The sequence below is a fragment of the Bubalus kerabau genome, chromosome 2, assembly GCF_029407905.1.
Source record: "Bubalus kerabau isolate K-KA32 ecotype Philippines breed swamp buffalo chromosome 2, PCC_UOA_SB_1v2, whole genome shotgun sequence".
Taxonomy (NCBI): domain Eukaryota; kingdom Metazoa; phylum Chordata; class Mammalia; order Artiodactyla; family Bovidae; genus Bubalus; species Bubalus kerabau.
The window spans coordinates 155493740-155509239 of record NC_073625.1 but is presented as its reverse complement, the minus strand read 5'-3'; the positions used below and the strand labels follow the sequence as shown (position 1 = coordinate 155509239).

At 34.3% G+C, this 15500-nt stretch overlaps 1 protein-coding gene across 2 annotated transcripts in view; it reads left to right on the top strand.

Moving 5' to 3' along the window:
• Positions 1-15500, top strand: part of RSRC1 (arginine and serine rich coiled-coil 1) — a 434626-nt gene that overhangs the window by 186717 nt on the left and 232409 nt on the right. For both annotated transcript variants that reach the window (XM_055569240.1, XM_055569241.1), the window contains exon 5: positions 5282-5318. In XM_055569240.1, the coding sequence (XP_055425215.1) occupies positions 5282-5318 (37 nt within the window). The remainder of the gene's footprint in view (positions 1-5281; positions 5319-15500) is intronic.

Here is a 15500-nt window from a genome sequence, read left to right as displayed (position 1 = left end):
CCTGGGTTTGATCCCTGGTTTGGGAAGATTCCCTGGAGAAGGGAAAGGTTACCCACTCCAGTATTCTGGCCTGGAGAATTCCATGGATTGTACAGTCTATGGGGTTGCAAAGAGTCAGACACGACTGAGCAGCATTCACTTTCACTGTCATTTGATCTATTGTACCTGAAGAGAATGGCCTTCTTTGGTGTGTGTGTTTATGTATATACACGTGTATATAGCAAAATATATACATATCAAAATATGTATATAGTAAAATATATACATATCAAATATATGTATACATATATGGAGGGGTGGCGGTTTAGGTGCTAAATTCTGTCCAACTCTTGCGACCCCATGGACTGTAGCCTCTGAGGCTCCTCTGTCCATGGGATTTCCCAGGCAAGAATATTGGAGTGGGTTGTCATTTCCTTCTCTAGGGGATCTTTCCAACCTAGGAATCGAACCCAAGTCTCCTCATTGCAGGTGGTCTCCTGCACTGCAGGTGGATTCTTTACCAACTGTGTTACAAAGTGGCTTAAATGTATTTTGTCATTAAAGTCACTAACCCAACTTTCTTTTGGTTTGTGTTTGCCTGGTTATATCTCTATTTTAGAAACTGTTCTGATTCCTTTTTGTTTCATGTGTCTCTTGTAAATCACACATCCCTAGATTTGTTTCATACCCAATCTAAGAATCTTCTCTGGTATTTTTGATATGATGACCTTTCTTTAGTTTTCTTTTTAGTTACTGATTACTAATATTACAGTAATTACTATGTTCCATGCCAGACTTTACTTGCCTTATTTTGCTTGCTTGCTTCTTCCTGAATTTTTTTCTCTTCTTCTTATATTCCTCAGAACTTTTTTCATATAATGTCTTTGTTGAATTTCCTAAGACTTTGTATGCTGAATATTTCTGTATTTTTCCTTTAATTTAAATAATAGTTTATTTGTTGAATATTAATTCTAGGTTCACAGCTTTCTTATTCACTTTCTCTTGGAAGCTTATACTCCATTGTCTAGCATTAGTGTTAAGTAATCCAATGTCCGTGCTAATTTTTTAGAGGAGTGTGCTTTTTCTTTCTGGAAACTTTTAAACTTTTCTCTTGATGTATAATAGTATAGCCTTAATTATCTTTATATAATACTTTGCTGTGATTTTTCTTTAATTCTCCTGTTCACTGCTGTATGTACCCTTTCAGTCTAAGATTTGAGTATTTCTATATCTAGGAAATTTGTGTCACTGTTTCTTCAAATACTTATTCCCTTTTATTTTGTCTTTGCTTTCCTTCTAGGATTCTTATCATATAGATGTTCATACTTCCACGCCTGTTCTTAGCTTCCTCTCGTTTGTTCGTTCGCGCCTTCCCATGGCCTCTTCTAGGAGAGTTCTGTCCGTGTCCTAGCCCGCTAGTTCAGTCTTGGTCTGTAGTTACTGTGCTTTCAGTTCATCCTCTGGGTTGCTTATTTCAAACTATTGTATTTCTAATACTCATTATCTCATATAGATTATTTTTAATAACCATTTTTCATATTTAACTTCTAAACATCTTCCCCTATCTTTGAATATGTTATTATACTTATATTCTTGCTCAGTCTGTTTTCTCTGGATGAAGTTACTTTCTTTGTTGTTATTCTGTTATTTTTAAGAACACCTCAGAGTTCTTAAAAATTTGCCTTGTGGATTTCTCTTTTATTTCCTTGCAACATTCAGCTACTTTGGCTAGTAATTTTAATCTAAGGGTAGGGGTAAAAGTCTAGGCTCTAGCTTATGCTTATCCAGATTAATTGTTCAGCTGTGGCCTCAGTCAACCACTTTTTCCCCATAGGGTCCTCCTGCTTTTTAAAAAACAACCCAAAACAAAGCAAAGCAAAACAACCACCCACTATCCACCACACACATACGCAAAACTCCCAATACTGTTCTCCCAAACAACCCCTCACTGTTGCAGTTGCCTTGGTTCTTTGAGTGTTATGGGGCTGGGTAGATCTACCCAGGGGGCTTCCCAGGTGGTGCAGTGATAAAGAATCTGCCCACCAATGCAGGAGATGCAAGAGATGTGGGTTCGATCACTGGGTTGGGAAGATTCCCTCGAGTAGGAACTGGCAACCCACTCTAGTATTCTTGCCTGAAAAATTCCATGGACAGAGGAGCCTGGTGGGCTATAGTCCAAAGTATGGGAATTTTGTGATGTGAATGCATGGGAAGAGTTCATTACTTCATTTGTGAGAAAAAGGGGTTTCTCCATAGGAGGTTTTGTTTAGGTTGTAGTTTGTTATAGTATTTGCTACCACTTTCTGTGTGGTATAGCTTTGACAAATAACAGAGGGAATTAAACTGGAGTCTAGTAGTATGCCATGGATTTTAAGAAGAGAATTGACATGATCAAGCTTAATTTTACAAAGATCTTGCTCTCTTATGGAGAAGGAATTGACATAGGGCAAGGCAGGGGTCATTGAGACCTATTAAGAAGCTTTGCAATAATCTGAGAGAGAAAAGATGATGGCCTAAAATAAGACATAGTTGTGAAGATACAAAGAAGTGGTTAACACAAAATGATAATGAAGGATGTTGGATAGCCAGGACCTTGTGGTTGATTATATTTGTTTATATTTGGTAGCGAAGGAAAGGGACATGTGTCAAGGAAGATGCTTAGTTTTCTTTCAGGCATGTCATTCAAAATGTGTTTTCCCTAAAATCATTTAATTTAAGGAATTCTTTGAAAACATAATGAAACAATAGCTAGCCAATCTTTCTTTCTTTTTTAAAGAATAGTTTCTTATCCTTGATTCCAAAATACAAATAACTCCGAAAACTGAGAGATTTTCCCTAAGTTTGTGATAAAGTCAGTTGACAGCAAAACCTACCCTTAAATGAAGCTGTGTATCGTCTTTGTTTATCCCACTTTGTGTGGATATTCATATTTTTTTCAGAATTATTAATATGTATGATGATGAGATGCTGCTTCAAGTATTGCTGTCAGTGTTTTATGACATACACTGTATGTACCTTATTACTTTTCTTAAAACCCAAAATATTCTTTGTTTGTTTGTTTTTCTTATTGTTATTTTCTTATTTTTCTTATTTTTAAACTTTAGTGCTCAATTTATTAAATTCATATTCAACAAAACATTGAAGAAAACTTGAATATATAAACAATGCCAAATTTGATTAAACTGGCTTAAACATAAATACCAGTTAAAAATTTAGTATAGTGGATCCTTTTGAACATTTCAAATAGTAGATAAAACATACATAAATCTAATGAGTGTAAAGCATATCCTTATACCAAAACAGAGTACCAGAAAAGTCCAAAATATTCTGATGAAACATGTCTAGCCTCGGTGGTTTCAGATAATAAATTATGGACTTCTACTTTGAGCATTTTTGTTCTCTTATACTGCATTATTTTCCAATAAGAACCATAGTGTGACAATGTACCTGTGGGGAAAAATGAAATAGATGTGAATTATATGGTATAAATATACTTCACTCTAACATAGATTGCTGAGTTCAGGAACAAAGCAATGTGTATAGCATGCTTCTGTTTGGGTTGAAAAGAAAAAAAGAGGAGACACACACAGACACATGCAGAAGTATATGCACACACATGCGTAGACTGTCTTTGGAAGGACAAATAAATAGCTAATATCAGTGATTGAGAACTAGGGGTGAGTGATAGGAAGATTTAATTTTGTTGTAGTATGTATACACACACACAGACAAACACATGACACTGTCAGATGTTTTACTGTGTGTATTTTTATTTTTGTTTAAATTTTAAATTACACATGTTATAAGTTATATGAAAACTTCCTTACGAACACTTAAAAATTCATCAGACTTCCAGCTCTAATAAATATATTAATCTTATAATAATAAAGGTAAAAATAATTATGTAGTTACTGGCCTGCTGTGACACGCCTTGTTGCAGTCTATTTCTATCATTTGTCATTAGAACTGTATCCAGAGAATGAGTTTCAGAAACCCTTAAATTTTAAAATGTTGATTATGTAGCATTGTCAGAAGCAGAAAAGAGAATGGCTAAAGAGGAGTAGTGATCAGTGGACAGTGGCGTTTATTCCCAAGATGCCAGACTGGGCAGTGAGGGGAGACATTGGAAGCCACTAGTATAGTTTTCAAGCAGTTGACCCAAAGGGAAAAGATAGGGGAATTTGAAAAAAGATTATGTAACAAGACAAAGGAAACAGAAGTAAATATATTTTTGGCAAAAAAAAAAAAAAAAATTGGAGACGAAATAAAGAGAAAAGAAATAACATTGGGACCCCTTCAGAGAAAAACAGGTGTGGGGAAAAGATTAAACATCATGAATGCAGTACTGTCATCAGATGTTCCATAATTATTTTCTGCATTGTGATAGAAGTACAATTTTGTGTTAAAGCAAGTAAGGTATGGTCTTAATAATGGAATTAAAATACTGCTTGATCAGAGTGAGAATAGGGAAAGTCCATTACTCACTAATAAATTAGCATTAACTGAAATCAGGAAAAAACATCCAACTATTGCCATATTCCACCAAATGTGTATTTAAATTATCTTTGCTACTTGTACAGTTATTTGTATTTTGTCTCATCATCTCTTTTTTTTTTTTAGTGAAAAGCAAGAAATTAAATACTTATAATATATATTGTGATATTTGATGTTTGTGTTTTCACTGATGATTAATTTTTCAATATTATAATTTTAGGTTCTGATTTATAGTGGGCACTAACTTGATAAAATTAATGGCAGGAAAAAATTTAAGATTTAGTGTCTTTAGCTATACACTGATAAATATTATTTTTGTGCATATTCCTTGTATAAAAATGCACCTATTGATAGATGGGCATTTGATAAAGCAAATATGGTAAAATGTCAATTGTAGATGGTAGATAAAATGTCAAATCTAGATGGTAGATAGAATCTGTATGTTTGAACATTTTTGTAATAAATGTTAAAAAAATAAACTTGAATGAAAAAGCTAATGTAAAATAAAGATAGTGTACAAATAGTAAAATGATAGTCTTTAATTTTTTTTTTTGTTCTCCACTGACTTTGAAAAATCTGAAACATTTTACTAGATGAATATAAATTTTAGTGTTAATACTACTATTAAATATAAATAAATTATCTGTTCCTAAGAAAATTGTTCTGTCCTTAAAAATGGGGTTATTATGAACATTAGGAAAGATATATGAAAAAGTTATAGGGGTTTGTAAAATATTTTTGAGGTAAACATAAATTATAGCAGATGAGGGTTTAACAACTATTTTAAACTTTTATTCTTCTGTTTTAGGGAATCTGGAAACATCAAAGCTGGATTAGAACATCTGGTAAGTTCTAATTTTCTCTTGAACATTTGCATCATCTTTGATATCTGCATTCTAAATGAACACTTTTGAATGAGCTTTGAATACCTTGTATTGAGAAAGTCAACCATTTCCCAAAGGGTCAGCTTACTGTTATTATGTGAAGGCACTTACATTTTCATTTATCTTATCATTTCAAGGGAATTAAAATTTTTTTAAATTACTTTTTTTTTTTTGATGTAGAGATGAAATAAAATGGATGACAATCCTTGGATTGATGATTGCTTTAATTATAAACAAAAATGTTTGGTGTAGAATTTTTGGCATATCTTGATCTGACAAAAACAAGCTTGTGTGTTAAGAAAAAAACAATCAAATATTGCATGCATAAATGTGGTATGTTTTAGCAATTTAACAGCTTTGAAAGAAGTGCACAGCTTTGTTTTTCCTAATGTCTTTGCTTTATGAATAATGCATTGGTTTAAACTACATTCAGTTTTAGAATATAAAATAATTGAGATGCAAAATTTTCGGTTTCAGTAAACATTTTTAAAGCACAAGTGAAATTCCAACTGACTTAACATTAAAATCTGTTCATTGATCAAAAAGTTGGAAAACTGCTGTGTTATACCAGGTCCAAAATTCATTGAGCTCACCACATTGAGTGTTCATTACAACATTAAGTAGTTCATTTAAACAGAGCATTATAAAGTCATGCTCTGGTTTCTGGTCAGATCCAAATGTTGAATAATTAATGATAGAGATTCTTTTGTAAATACTATCTAAGTAGTTTTTTCATGCAAGACTTCATTCGTGTATCATATTGTAGCTTTGTTAACTATTAATGTGCTTTTGTTGTGCTCACACAAGAGCAAATAGGAGCAGCTCCATTTTTATTTATAGCAGTTTTAGAGTTGAAAGGATTTTTGGTTTTTCTTTCAATAACTAAAGGAAACTGAGGAAATCTAGACTTTTCAAAGTGATTAAATCATGCTAAAAATTACAGGTTAATTATTAAAAGCAGAACACAATAACCAAGTTAGAAAAATTGAACTATGTATATATTTCCAGATTAGAAGTAAATAAATAACATTGTTATTCTAATTATTAAAAATTATTTCTTGAATCTTCATTTCTCACTTAATAGTACAACATATATTTAGGAGATACATATGGACATTACAATAAAAATATTAATCTAAAACATCTAATGCCAGTATCAGTTGGCAGCTTATAACAAGGAAGAATAGCTAACGTAGTGCCAATCTCTTGTAAATTATTGTGTAATAAAAAGACTTTATATTTATGTGATTCATATTCATCAGTAAACAGATTAGATTCTAACTTTTGTTTAAATTTTATATTTTTTCATACTAGTATGAATTTATTTTCAGTGACAATTTCTTGCATTTATACTCGACTTATAATCTTGTGCAACAGTGGTTTTCTAACTGCCCTGGGCTGCCAGGTTTTCTCCCCGTAGCAAATAGCACTCCAGGCTTCCACTGCCCACTTTAGCCACAACAGTGCCCATTTTTAGTTATTTTATATACTTTTAAACTTTTAAAATAAGATTTCATCTAAACAGAGTTCTGCAACTATAGGTATTTTAAACCTTTGATGAAGTATAGCCACGTGTATTCATTATAGTCAGGAGTAATGGTTTGTTAAATTATTATTTCCCATTCTTGACTCTAAGTTATATTTAGTTTTTATCTGAGTCATATACATCAAATGTATTTCAAAGATAATGCATTTTAGGGATTAGAGAGCCAGGATTAATATAACAGGTAGTGGAAGTAGATGGTTTTAATGCATTTTACCTCAGTTATTCAAACTCTGTAGCTTAACATTGTAAAATTGACCCACTGACTGAACTATTAACAGCATTATGAATATATAGCATAATATCACATATATACATCTATGTATGGCTTTGTACACTAATAGTATTCAGTAAAGTTAATGATATTCTTTATAACTGTCTAAAAGGAAGTAAATGTAAGAATTCATTGAAACCTGTCAATCTAGCAACTCTGGGCTCCTTAGATTTGTTATCTCTCCACTTACCAACTGAACAGCACTTATAGCCCTTACAAGCCCTTCTAGCCCTTGTACTCTTTCTTTGAATTGACTGTATGCCAAATACAGTTAGAAGTACGGATTCTAATAGATTGGTTTTAAAAGAATATATAGTGTAAAAATAAAATGAGAAGAGCATCCCACACATTTAGAATTAGTTTCTTCTATTTATGTAGCCTTCTTCAGCCTTTTTCTTTCCAAATTTACTTGAATTGTCATAGAAAATTAGCATTGTCCTGAGAGAGGGTAAAATCCAGTATAAATTTAAATTTAGTTAAGAAAAATGACATATGAAGTATGTTATATTTACCACAAGGACACATACATGGTTGCACTGTCTGTACTCTGTTTATGGGCTCTTCTTGATATATATATAGTATCTGTAACCCTGGAAGGGAGAAATCAAGTGTGGATGTATGGAGAGAAGAGTAAGATGGATGGACTTTGTTTCCCTTGGACCTCTTCAGGGGTTGATTCATTTATTTGTCACAATTTCTCAAGCCCTGATTCAATCTTTATTTCATTATTCCTTTCTATCTGTGTTGCCACCTTTTCCTGTGAACTGTCCAGCGTGTCATTCTTAGCTTAAATTTCTTTTCATATACTCCCCAATACCATTTTATTTATCTTCTCACAAACTTGTCTACCACCCATAAAGACTATATCTGTTTAAAGTTCTAAACACAGCCTTTGAAGGTTGGTGCCTCATGATCCATTGATAATTCTTGCCTGATGATTGAGAAAATGAGATTTTTCCAGCTTTACTACTCCCCTGTATTTAGGAGCCAGCGTTCAACTATAAGGTCCCAGATTTTATGTTTCTAGAAAGTTGTATGGTCCGTTTGCTCGGTGGTAAGTAAAGAGTCCACCAGCCAGTGTAGGAAATGTGGGTTCAATCCCTGGGTCAGGAAGATCACCTGGAATAGGAATTGGCAACCCACTCCCACAGTCTTCTTGCCTGGGAAATTCCATGTACAGAGAAGCCTGATGGGTTACAGTCTGGAGGGTCTCTAAGAGTCAGACATGACTGAGCACGGATGTGCATTCTACTTATGAGGTGGATGAAACTGGAGCCTATTATACAGAGTGAAGTAAGCCAGAAAGAAAGCACCAATACAGTATACTAACACATATATATGGAATTTAGAAAGATGGTAACAATAACCCTGTAAACGAGACAGCAAAAGAGACACAGATGTATAGAACAGTCTTTTGGACTCTGTGGGAGAGGGAGAGGGTGGGATGATTTGGGAGAATGGCATTGAAACATGTATAATATCACATATGAAACAAATTGCCAGTCCAGGTTTGATGCATGATACTGGATGCTTGGGGCTGGTGCACTGGGATGACCCAGAGGGATGGGATGGGGAGGGAGGTGGGAGGGGGGTTTGAGATGGGGAACACGTGTATACCTGTGGTGGATTCATGTTGATGTATGGCAAAACCAATAAAATATTGTAAAGTAATTAACCTCCAATTTAAATAAATTTATATTAAAAAATTAAAAAAATAAATAAAAGTAAAACAACCCTCCCCCAAATAAATAAAGAAAAGCCCATCCTTCTTATTTTACTTTTCTTTTTACTGTGAGCAAAGACTCATGAACAGATTATTATCAGTTACTTTTCTTATTTACTTTGTCACTCAGATTGTGCCATATTTGTCCAGAGAGTCCTCTTTCAAGATGATTTCTGGGTCCTTTTGACATACTCTTATTTTTTTTTTTTTTTTTTCCTAAGCACATCCTCATTTTCTGATAAACATGTTTGAGGGTCATCTTATACCTTCCCTGTCCCACTCCCAGAATCAGCCATTTCTTCAGATTACTGTATCTCATTTTAAAGGAGAATGGTATTTAGGAGTCAAGGTCTGGACATGTGATGTGCTCATTTTCTCTGGAATTTTCTTACTTCTAGGAACTTTTAGTCCTAGATTAGACAGATAAATAGAGGGAGGGAGGTTAGTACATAGATATTTTTAAGAACATATGTGTCATAGTGATGCCTCCAATTTCAATCCAAACCAAAGTGTTCTTCCTTGTTCTCCCCCATTTCATATTTGTATTTATGTAAAGTGAGAGTCCAGACTCCTATAGCACTAATATGTTTACCCATTCACTCAATCATATAATATACATAAAATAGTTCCAAAATCACTACAACTGTATCTTTTGAAAACAGACTTAATTAAAAGACCCCAAGATTTATTTGCAGTTTTTCCCCTTGAGTGTAGTTTAATCATTTGAAATATAGTCACATTCATCTGTTCCCATTTATGGGCTTCCCTTGTGGCACAGCTGATAAAGAATCCGCCTACAATGTGGGAGACCTGGGTTCGATCCTTGGGTTGGGAAGATCCCCTGGAGAAGGAAAAGGCTACCCACTCCAGTATTCTGGCCTGGAGAATTCCATGGACTTTATCGTTCATGCGGTTGCAGAGTCAGACACGACTGAAAAACTTTCACTTCACTTCACTTCATATTTAATTTTAGGTGCCTTTGTTCTCATTCTTGTTGATTTAATTATGCTTGAATATCCATAAGGTTAGCATGTTTTCAGAAGTCAAAATGTTATATGCTGTGGTATTCTCAGAGAGGTGTTATCCCTTCCTATCTAGCTATTCTCTATTTCTTGTAGATAGCAAATTTTATTAATTTCTTGTTTGTAATTCCTATGCTTTTCGTAAGATTAAGAATATATCCTGGTGACTCAGATGGTAAAGGATAAGCCTGCAATGTGGGAGACCTCGGTTTGATCCCCAGGTCAGGAAGATCCCTTGGAGAAGGGAATGGCTACCCACTCAAGTATTCTTGCCTAGAAAATCCCATGAACAGAGGAGCTTGGTGGGCTACAGTCCATGGATTGCCAAAGAGTCAGCCACTACTTAGCCACTAAACAGCAACAGCAACTATATGCTTATATGTATGTATTCCCATTTCCTCTTTCTTATAAAAAGCATATTGTATATATTTTTTTACTGTAATTTTCTCTTTTCACTCCATAATTACTTGCACATCATTATATTTACTATGTTTCTTTCTCTGTTGAGCTGTGGCTCATATGTACAATATTCCCCAAGATCTTGCACATTCCAAGCTGTTTTTCTGGAGTCTTGTCACTTGAATGACAACTTGGACTGAACATATAATCCTTGGCTCACAGTTTTCTTTGACTTTCTTGAAATATTATTCTGCTTTTGATATCTCTGGTTTAGTTAAGTTCAGTTCAGTTGATCAGTCGCGTCTGACTCTTTGCGACCCCATGGACTGCAGCACGCCAGGCCTCACTGTCCATCACCAGTTCCCGGAGTTTACTCAAACTCATGTCCATTGAGTTGGTGATGCCATCCAACCATCTCATCCTCTGTCATCCCCTTCTCCTCCCACCTTCAGTCTTTCCCAGATTCAGATATCCCAGATATCTCTGGTACCAGCCTTATATTTTTACCTTTATGGATTTTTATTTTATTTTTGTTTTTAATTCTCTCAATTGTTTTCCTGGTTTTATTCAATATTTCTTATTAAGTTTTCATTAAAATTTATTCTTTTTTGTATACCTTATAATGTATCCTTCATATCTGAAATATTTCCCCCTTACATTTATATTTTTATTCTTTGAATATCTGATTCTAGGTTTTCTTTCTATTATTTGTCCAAATGAGTCTTGTGCTTTGTAATTGGTTTTAAGGGAAGAATTTTCATCTTTTGTAATGTTTTAATCTGGTTACTATGTCGGGGTGATTTTGATTTCTTTCCCTTCCTTTCCCTCCCTCCCTCTTTCCCTCCCTTCCTTCCCTTTAAAAATCCTAGATGTTTTATAGACAGGGCTCCTGGTTTAAGGGTGCCCTCTTCTGCAGTGTATACTGTGCTTAGTCACTCAGTCATGTCTGACTCTTTGCGACCCCATGGACTGTAAGCCCACCAGGCTCCTCTGTACATAGAATTCTCCAGCCAGGAATAGTAGAGTGGGTTGCCATGCCCTCCTCCAGGGGATCTTGCCAACCCAGGGATCGAACCCAGGTCTCCTGCATTGTAGGTGTACTCTTTACTGTCTGAGCTACCAGGGAAGACCTTCCACAATATATTGAAGCATCATTCTCTAACAGATGATGATGGCAGGGAGGAAGGGGTTGGCATGTCTTACATTTATTTCTTATATTTATTTAATATTTATTATATTTCTCTTTAGCATTTTGTTTCTTACTACTTTCTTCCATGTTTTCTATTTACCTGATTTTCTCCCAGAAGCAATGCTTCCTCAGGCTGCCTCTTCTGGTTTCACTCATTTTCAACCCCCTTTGCTCTAGCTAGTGATCTGGTAACACCAGCTTCTAGGCCTGTGTTCACTATTTTGGCATTTTAGTGTTGCACTTTTTTTTTTTCCCCTGGGGATGATTTTTGTTTTTATTTCCATTTATGTATTAAACTTAAAGCTATTATCAGGGCGATGGCAAGGGGAGGTGTCTTAGAAAACTTTTGCCTCAAAAGAGAAATTTATAATGAAAAATGTCAGAAATCAGTGTTCAGTAGGCCTTGAATCCTATGCGGTCCCCTGCAGTCCTCCTAGAGTGATCAGAATGGTCAGCAGAATTGAATATAAAACATCTCAGAGTTCAGTGTGAATATCTACTCAGAGACTTAGAGAAAACCATTGCTTATAATGTCATGCTTAGTTAGATTTTATAATGAACTTAAGGAAATAGTACTTTTTATTTGATGAAAAATCATATACAAATTAAAGACTTTCTGATGTGACCCCAGTTTGTATCTGTTAACACAGTAGGGTTGAAGGAATGGAGGTGGGGGTTATTAGATGGTGATGTTGCTTCTGACTTGTTCTATTAAATGATGTCCTAAACTGCGGACAATTGACTCTGAGTTCTCTGTTATATCAAAGGTAGCTGACTCCCTGTTTTTCTACCTCTTGTGTTTTTAACTTCTGGATAATGTAGTGAGTTGTAGCTCTTATTGAAATACTCAATGGGGCTAAAATATTTTCTTTTTAGAGTGTTTTTAATACAGTCAAGTAGCTGACAGTAACATACATTTTTATTGTTACAATTATAAAAGTGTACAAGAGATAGAATCTTGTCATGTGATTATAGTATAGCTATTATTGTTTTTTATTAGCAATCTATACAAATAATGCTATCCTTTCCTCTTGGGAGAGGGCTTAAGATCTGAATATATTGGGTTGAGCTAAATGAAAAATTGTCACTTTTTTTTAAGGTCAGAATAGTTTTGGGGGTTGTTTCTGACTTGAAAGAAGGACTGCTGTGCCATGTCTCCTTGGGCAGAGAATGGAGTGAATTATCCTGATCAGTATGATACTTCTAAAGCTTCCCTTGTTCTCTTTTCTGAAAAGTCAAATAACTGGAGATACGTAGGAGTCGGAGAACATGACCTAGGTCAGTGCCCCTCCATCTTTAATGTGCATATGAATCTCCTGTAAATACTATTTAAACTCTGGGTCTGGGATGGGGCTTAAGAGTCCGCATTTAGCAAGCTCCCAAGTGAGGCTAATGCTGCTGGTCCAGAAAACAGCAGAAAGAAAAGTACATTGAAAGGCATTGACTTGAAAGACAAGTGAGCAGGGAACAAGGCCCTTGAATCAGATGAAAAATCTAGATGTATCCCCCATAGAGTCATGAGTATGATTCTGCAACCTATGAATGATTGGGAGAGACAGACACTCCATGGGTTTACACAGGGCCAAAATTTCATCATCTTTCTACTCTGTGAGTCGCAGAGAGCCAATTTTTTTTTTTTTCTTTATTTGGGTTCTGGATATTAAGTTGTATATTTCAGAGCTAGAGCTGGGCACCAGAACTAATAATACCTTGTTCAGCTCTAGGTGGAAGGTTAAATAAGTGATGATAAATCTTTTAGTAAAATGGGTTATAAGTATTTACAACTTTAAATGGGATTTGCTTTCTATTAATAGTTGAATAGCAAAAGAACTCTGGAGCCATACCTGTGGGTTTTTTCTCCCCACAGAGGTCTCATTTATGCTTCTTATATTGTATAACATTTGAGAGTGATGACCTACTTGTCCTTGTGGTCAGGCAACACAGTCTGGCCATTTTAAGTGTTGAAAAGCAACTGTCATTAATAGCTTGTTTAGCCCATCAGTGGTTTGTAGACTGTAGTTGCTGCTTGCCAGAAATGTAGGCAGGCCCATTGCTATTACATGCTCATCAATAGTACTACATTCTAGTAAAAGCCCTTTTCTCTCTGTTTTAGGCTGTTTTGCATAGAACTTGTAAATAAAATGGATGTATTTCAGTTCACAGTTTAATAATTTTATTTAACAGAAGCATAAACACAGTTAATACATTATCATACTTTTGAGGATGCAGGCAGAGGTTTTGAAACCTCTTCTAAAGCAGAGGTTATGAACCCTGCTCATCCTTTGTTACATTTTAAAATACCTGTCTTATTTTAATGTTTTACCACTGTGTTTTGAAAACGTTTTTGACATTTGTCTAAATGAGTTTGAGAACATAATTATCTCACAATGCACCTATGTTACTCATACACCATATCTATTTATTAAACACTGATGAAAAATATCTATTACCTCATATACTATTTAAGGACTTCAATGTAGTAAATCCCTTTCCTCCCAGCATTTAAATTTTTTTTTTTTCACCTAAGCCAATATATATTTGAGGTTTAGGGTAATTGTGTGCATTAAAACAGATGCTTTCCTTAAATTGTGATTGTGAGGTAAAACAGCATGAAGTTTTTCTTCTTTCTGGAAGATCAGTTCCATAAATTTTTCTCTCTTTCTTTTTAACAAAAAGTGTGTCCTATGAATATATGCAAATTAAAATACCTTTAAATATGGATTAAATGTTAATATCATGTTACTATCATGATTTCTTACTTTACAAGTCCTAAATCTGGGAATCAGCTCACATTTCAGTCAGAAGCAGTACCTTGCCAGTGATCCATTTCTCTGAAACATTTTGATCAGTTACAAGTTTATTAAAAATTGTTTCTGAAGTAAATGATTAAAAAATATTACCTGATCATCCAAATATCATGAACTTGAGCCCTTTTTCTGAGTCTGCCTTGAGCCTACCCTTACTCTGTCTCGTCTCTTCCAAGAAAAATCTGTCGGTTGTTGTTGCATTTTTAAGACACAGTGGTTTTGTGGGAAATGGTAGCCGGTTAGCTTAAAAAATAAAAAAAAAGAACAGATGACAATATGTCATGTAATTTTAATGATACTACTAGTAGTCTCAGATTTATATTTAACCTAGATAAAATTTATTTTCTGACCTTTATGCATGTGTGCTTATTAAAGCTTTCTAAAGTAGAACCAAATATTTTAAGTGCATTAAATAACTCCTGCTTCCCATTATTCAAGAGTCTGAAAGTCAGGCTTTTTTGAAACCACAAGAGTAACTGAATATTGTATTCGGATATTTTTAATATTTTAGTTATAGACACCATAGTTTCTGTCTCATTGTAGAGAACCCCACAAGGTACCTGTTAGTTATTTTATGCTTTTTCAGGATCTAAGGTCTGTAACTGCAGAAAGAGAACTAATAGCAGAGGTAACAGGGCTGCTTTTTATTTCTCCAGTCAATGCATTAGGAATTAAGATGGAGAATGCCTTTGCCACAGTGGTATCTTTGGCCACACTCATTACCATTTGTCAAGTATTCATAGCATCTTTATTTAATTTTGACATACATAGCCTGTTTATTTTAGGAGGAGCACAGCATGAGGAGTTAGAATGTGATTTTACTGTGTGACCTCCAGCAGTGCACACAAGCTCTCTGTTTCACTTATTTCATTTTTTTTTTTCAGATTCATAGGATGTTGAGAGAGTGTGAAAATTTGTAGATGTGTAAGACTTTATCCAAGTGATCATTTATTTTATAGAGAAAGAAGAAAATCATAACAGTTCTGGTTATGTAGATAAATTCAGATTGCTAAAATCAATATTTCAGTTCTAATAAATTCACAGTGAGTTGTGAGAAAATTTTGTCCTTTATCTGTTCACATCCTCTCCCTTTAAAAAATTATTATATATTTTTTAAAATTATACCTGTGGCAGATTCATTTTGATATATGGCAAAACCAATACAATATTGTAAAGTTTAAAAAAA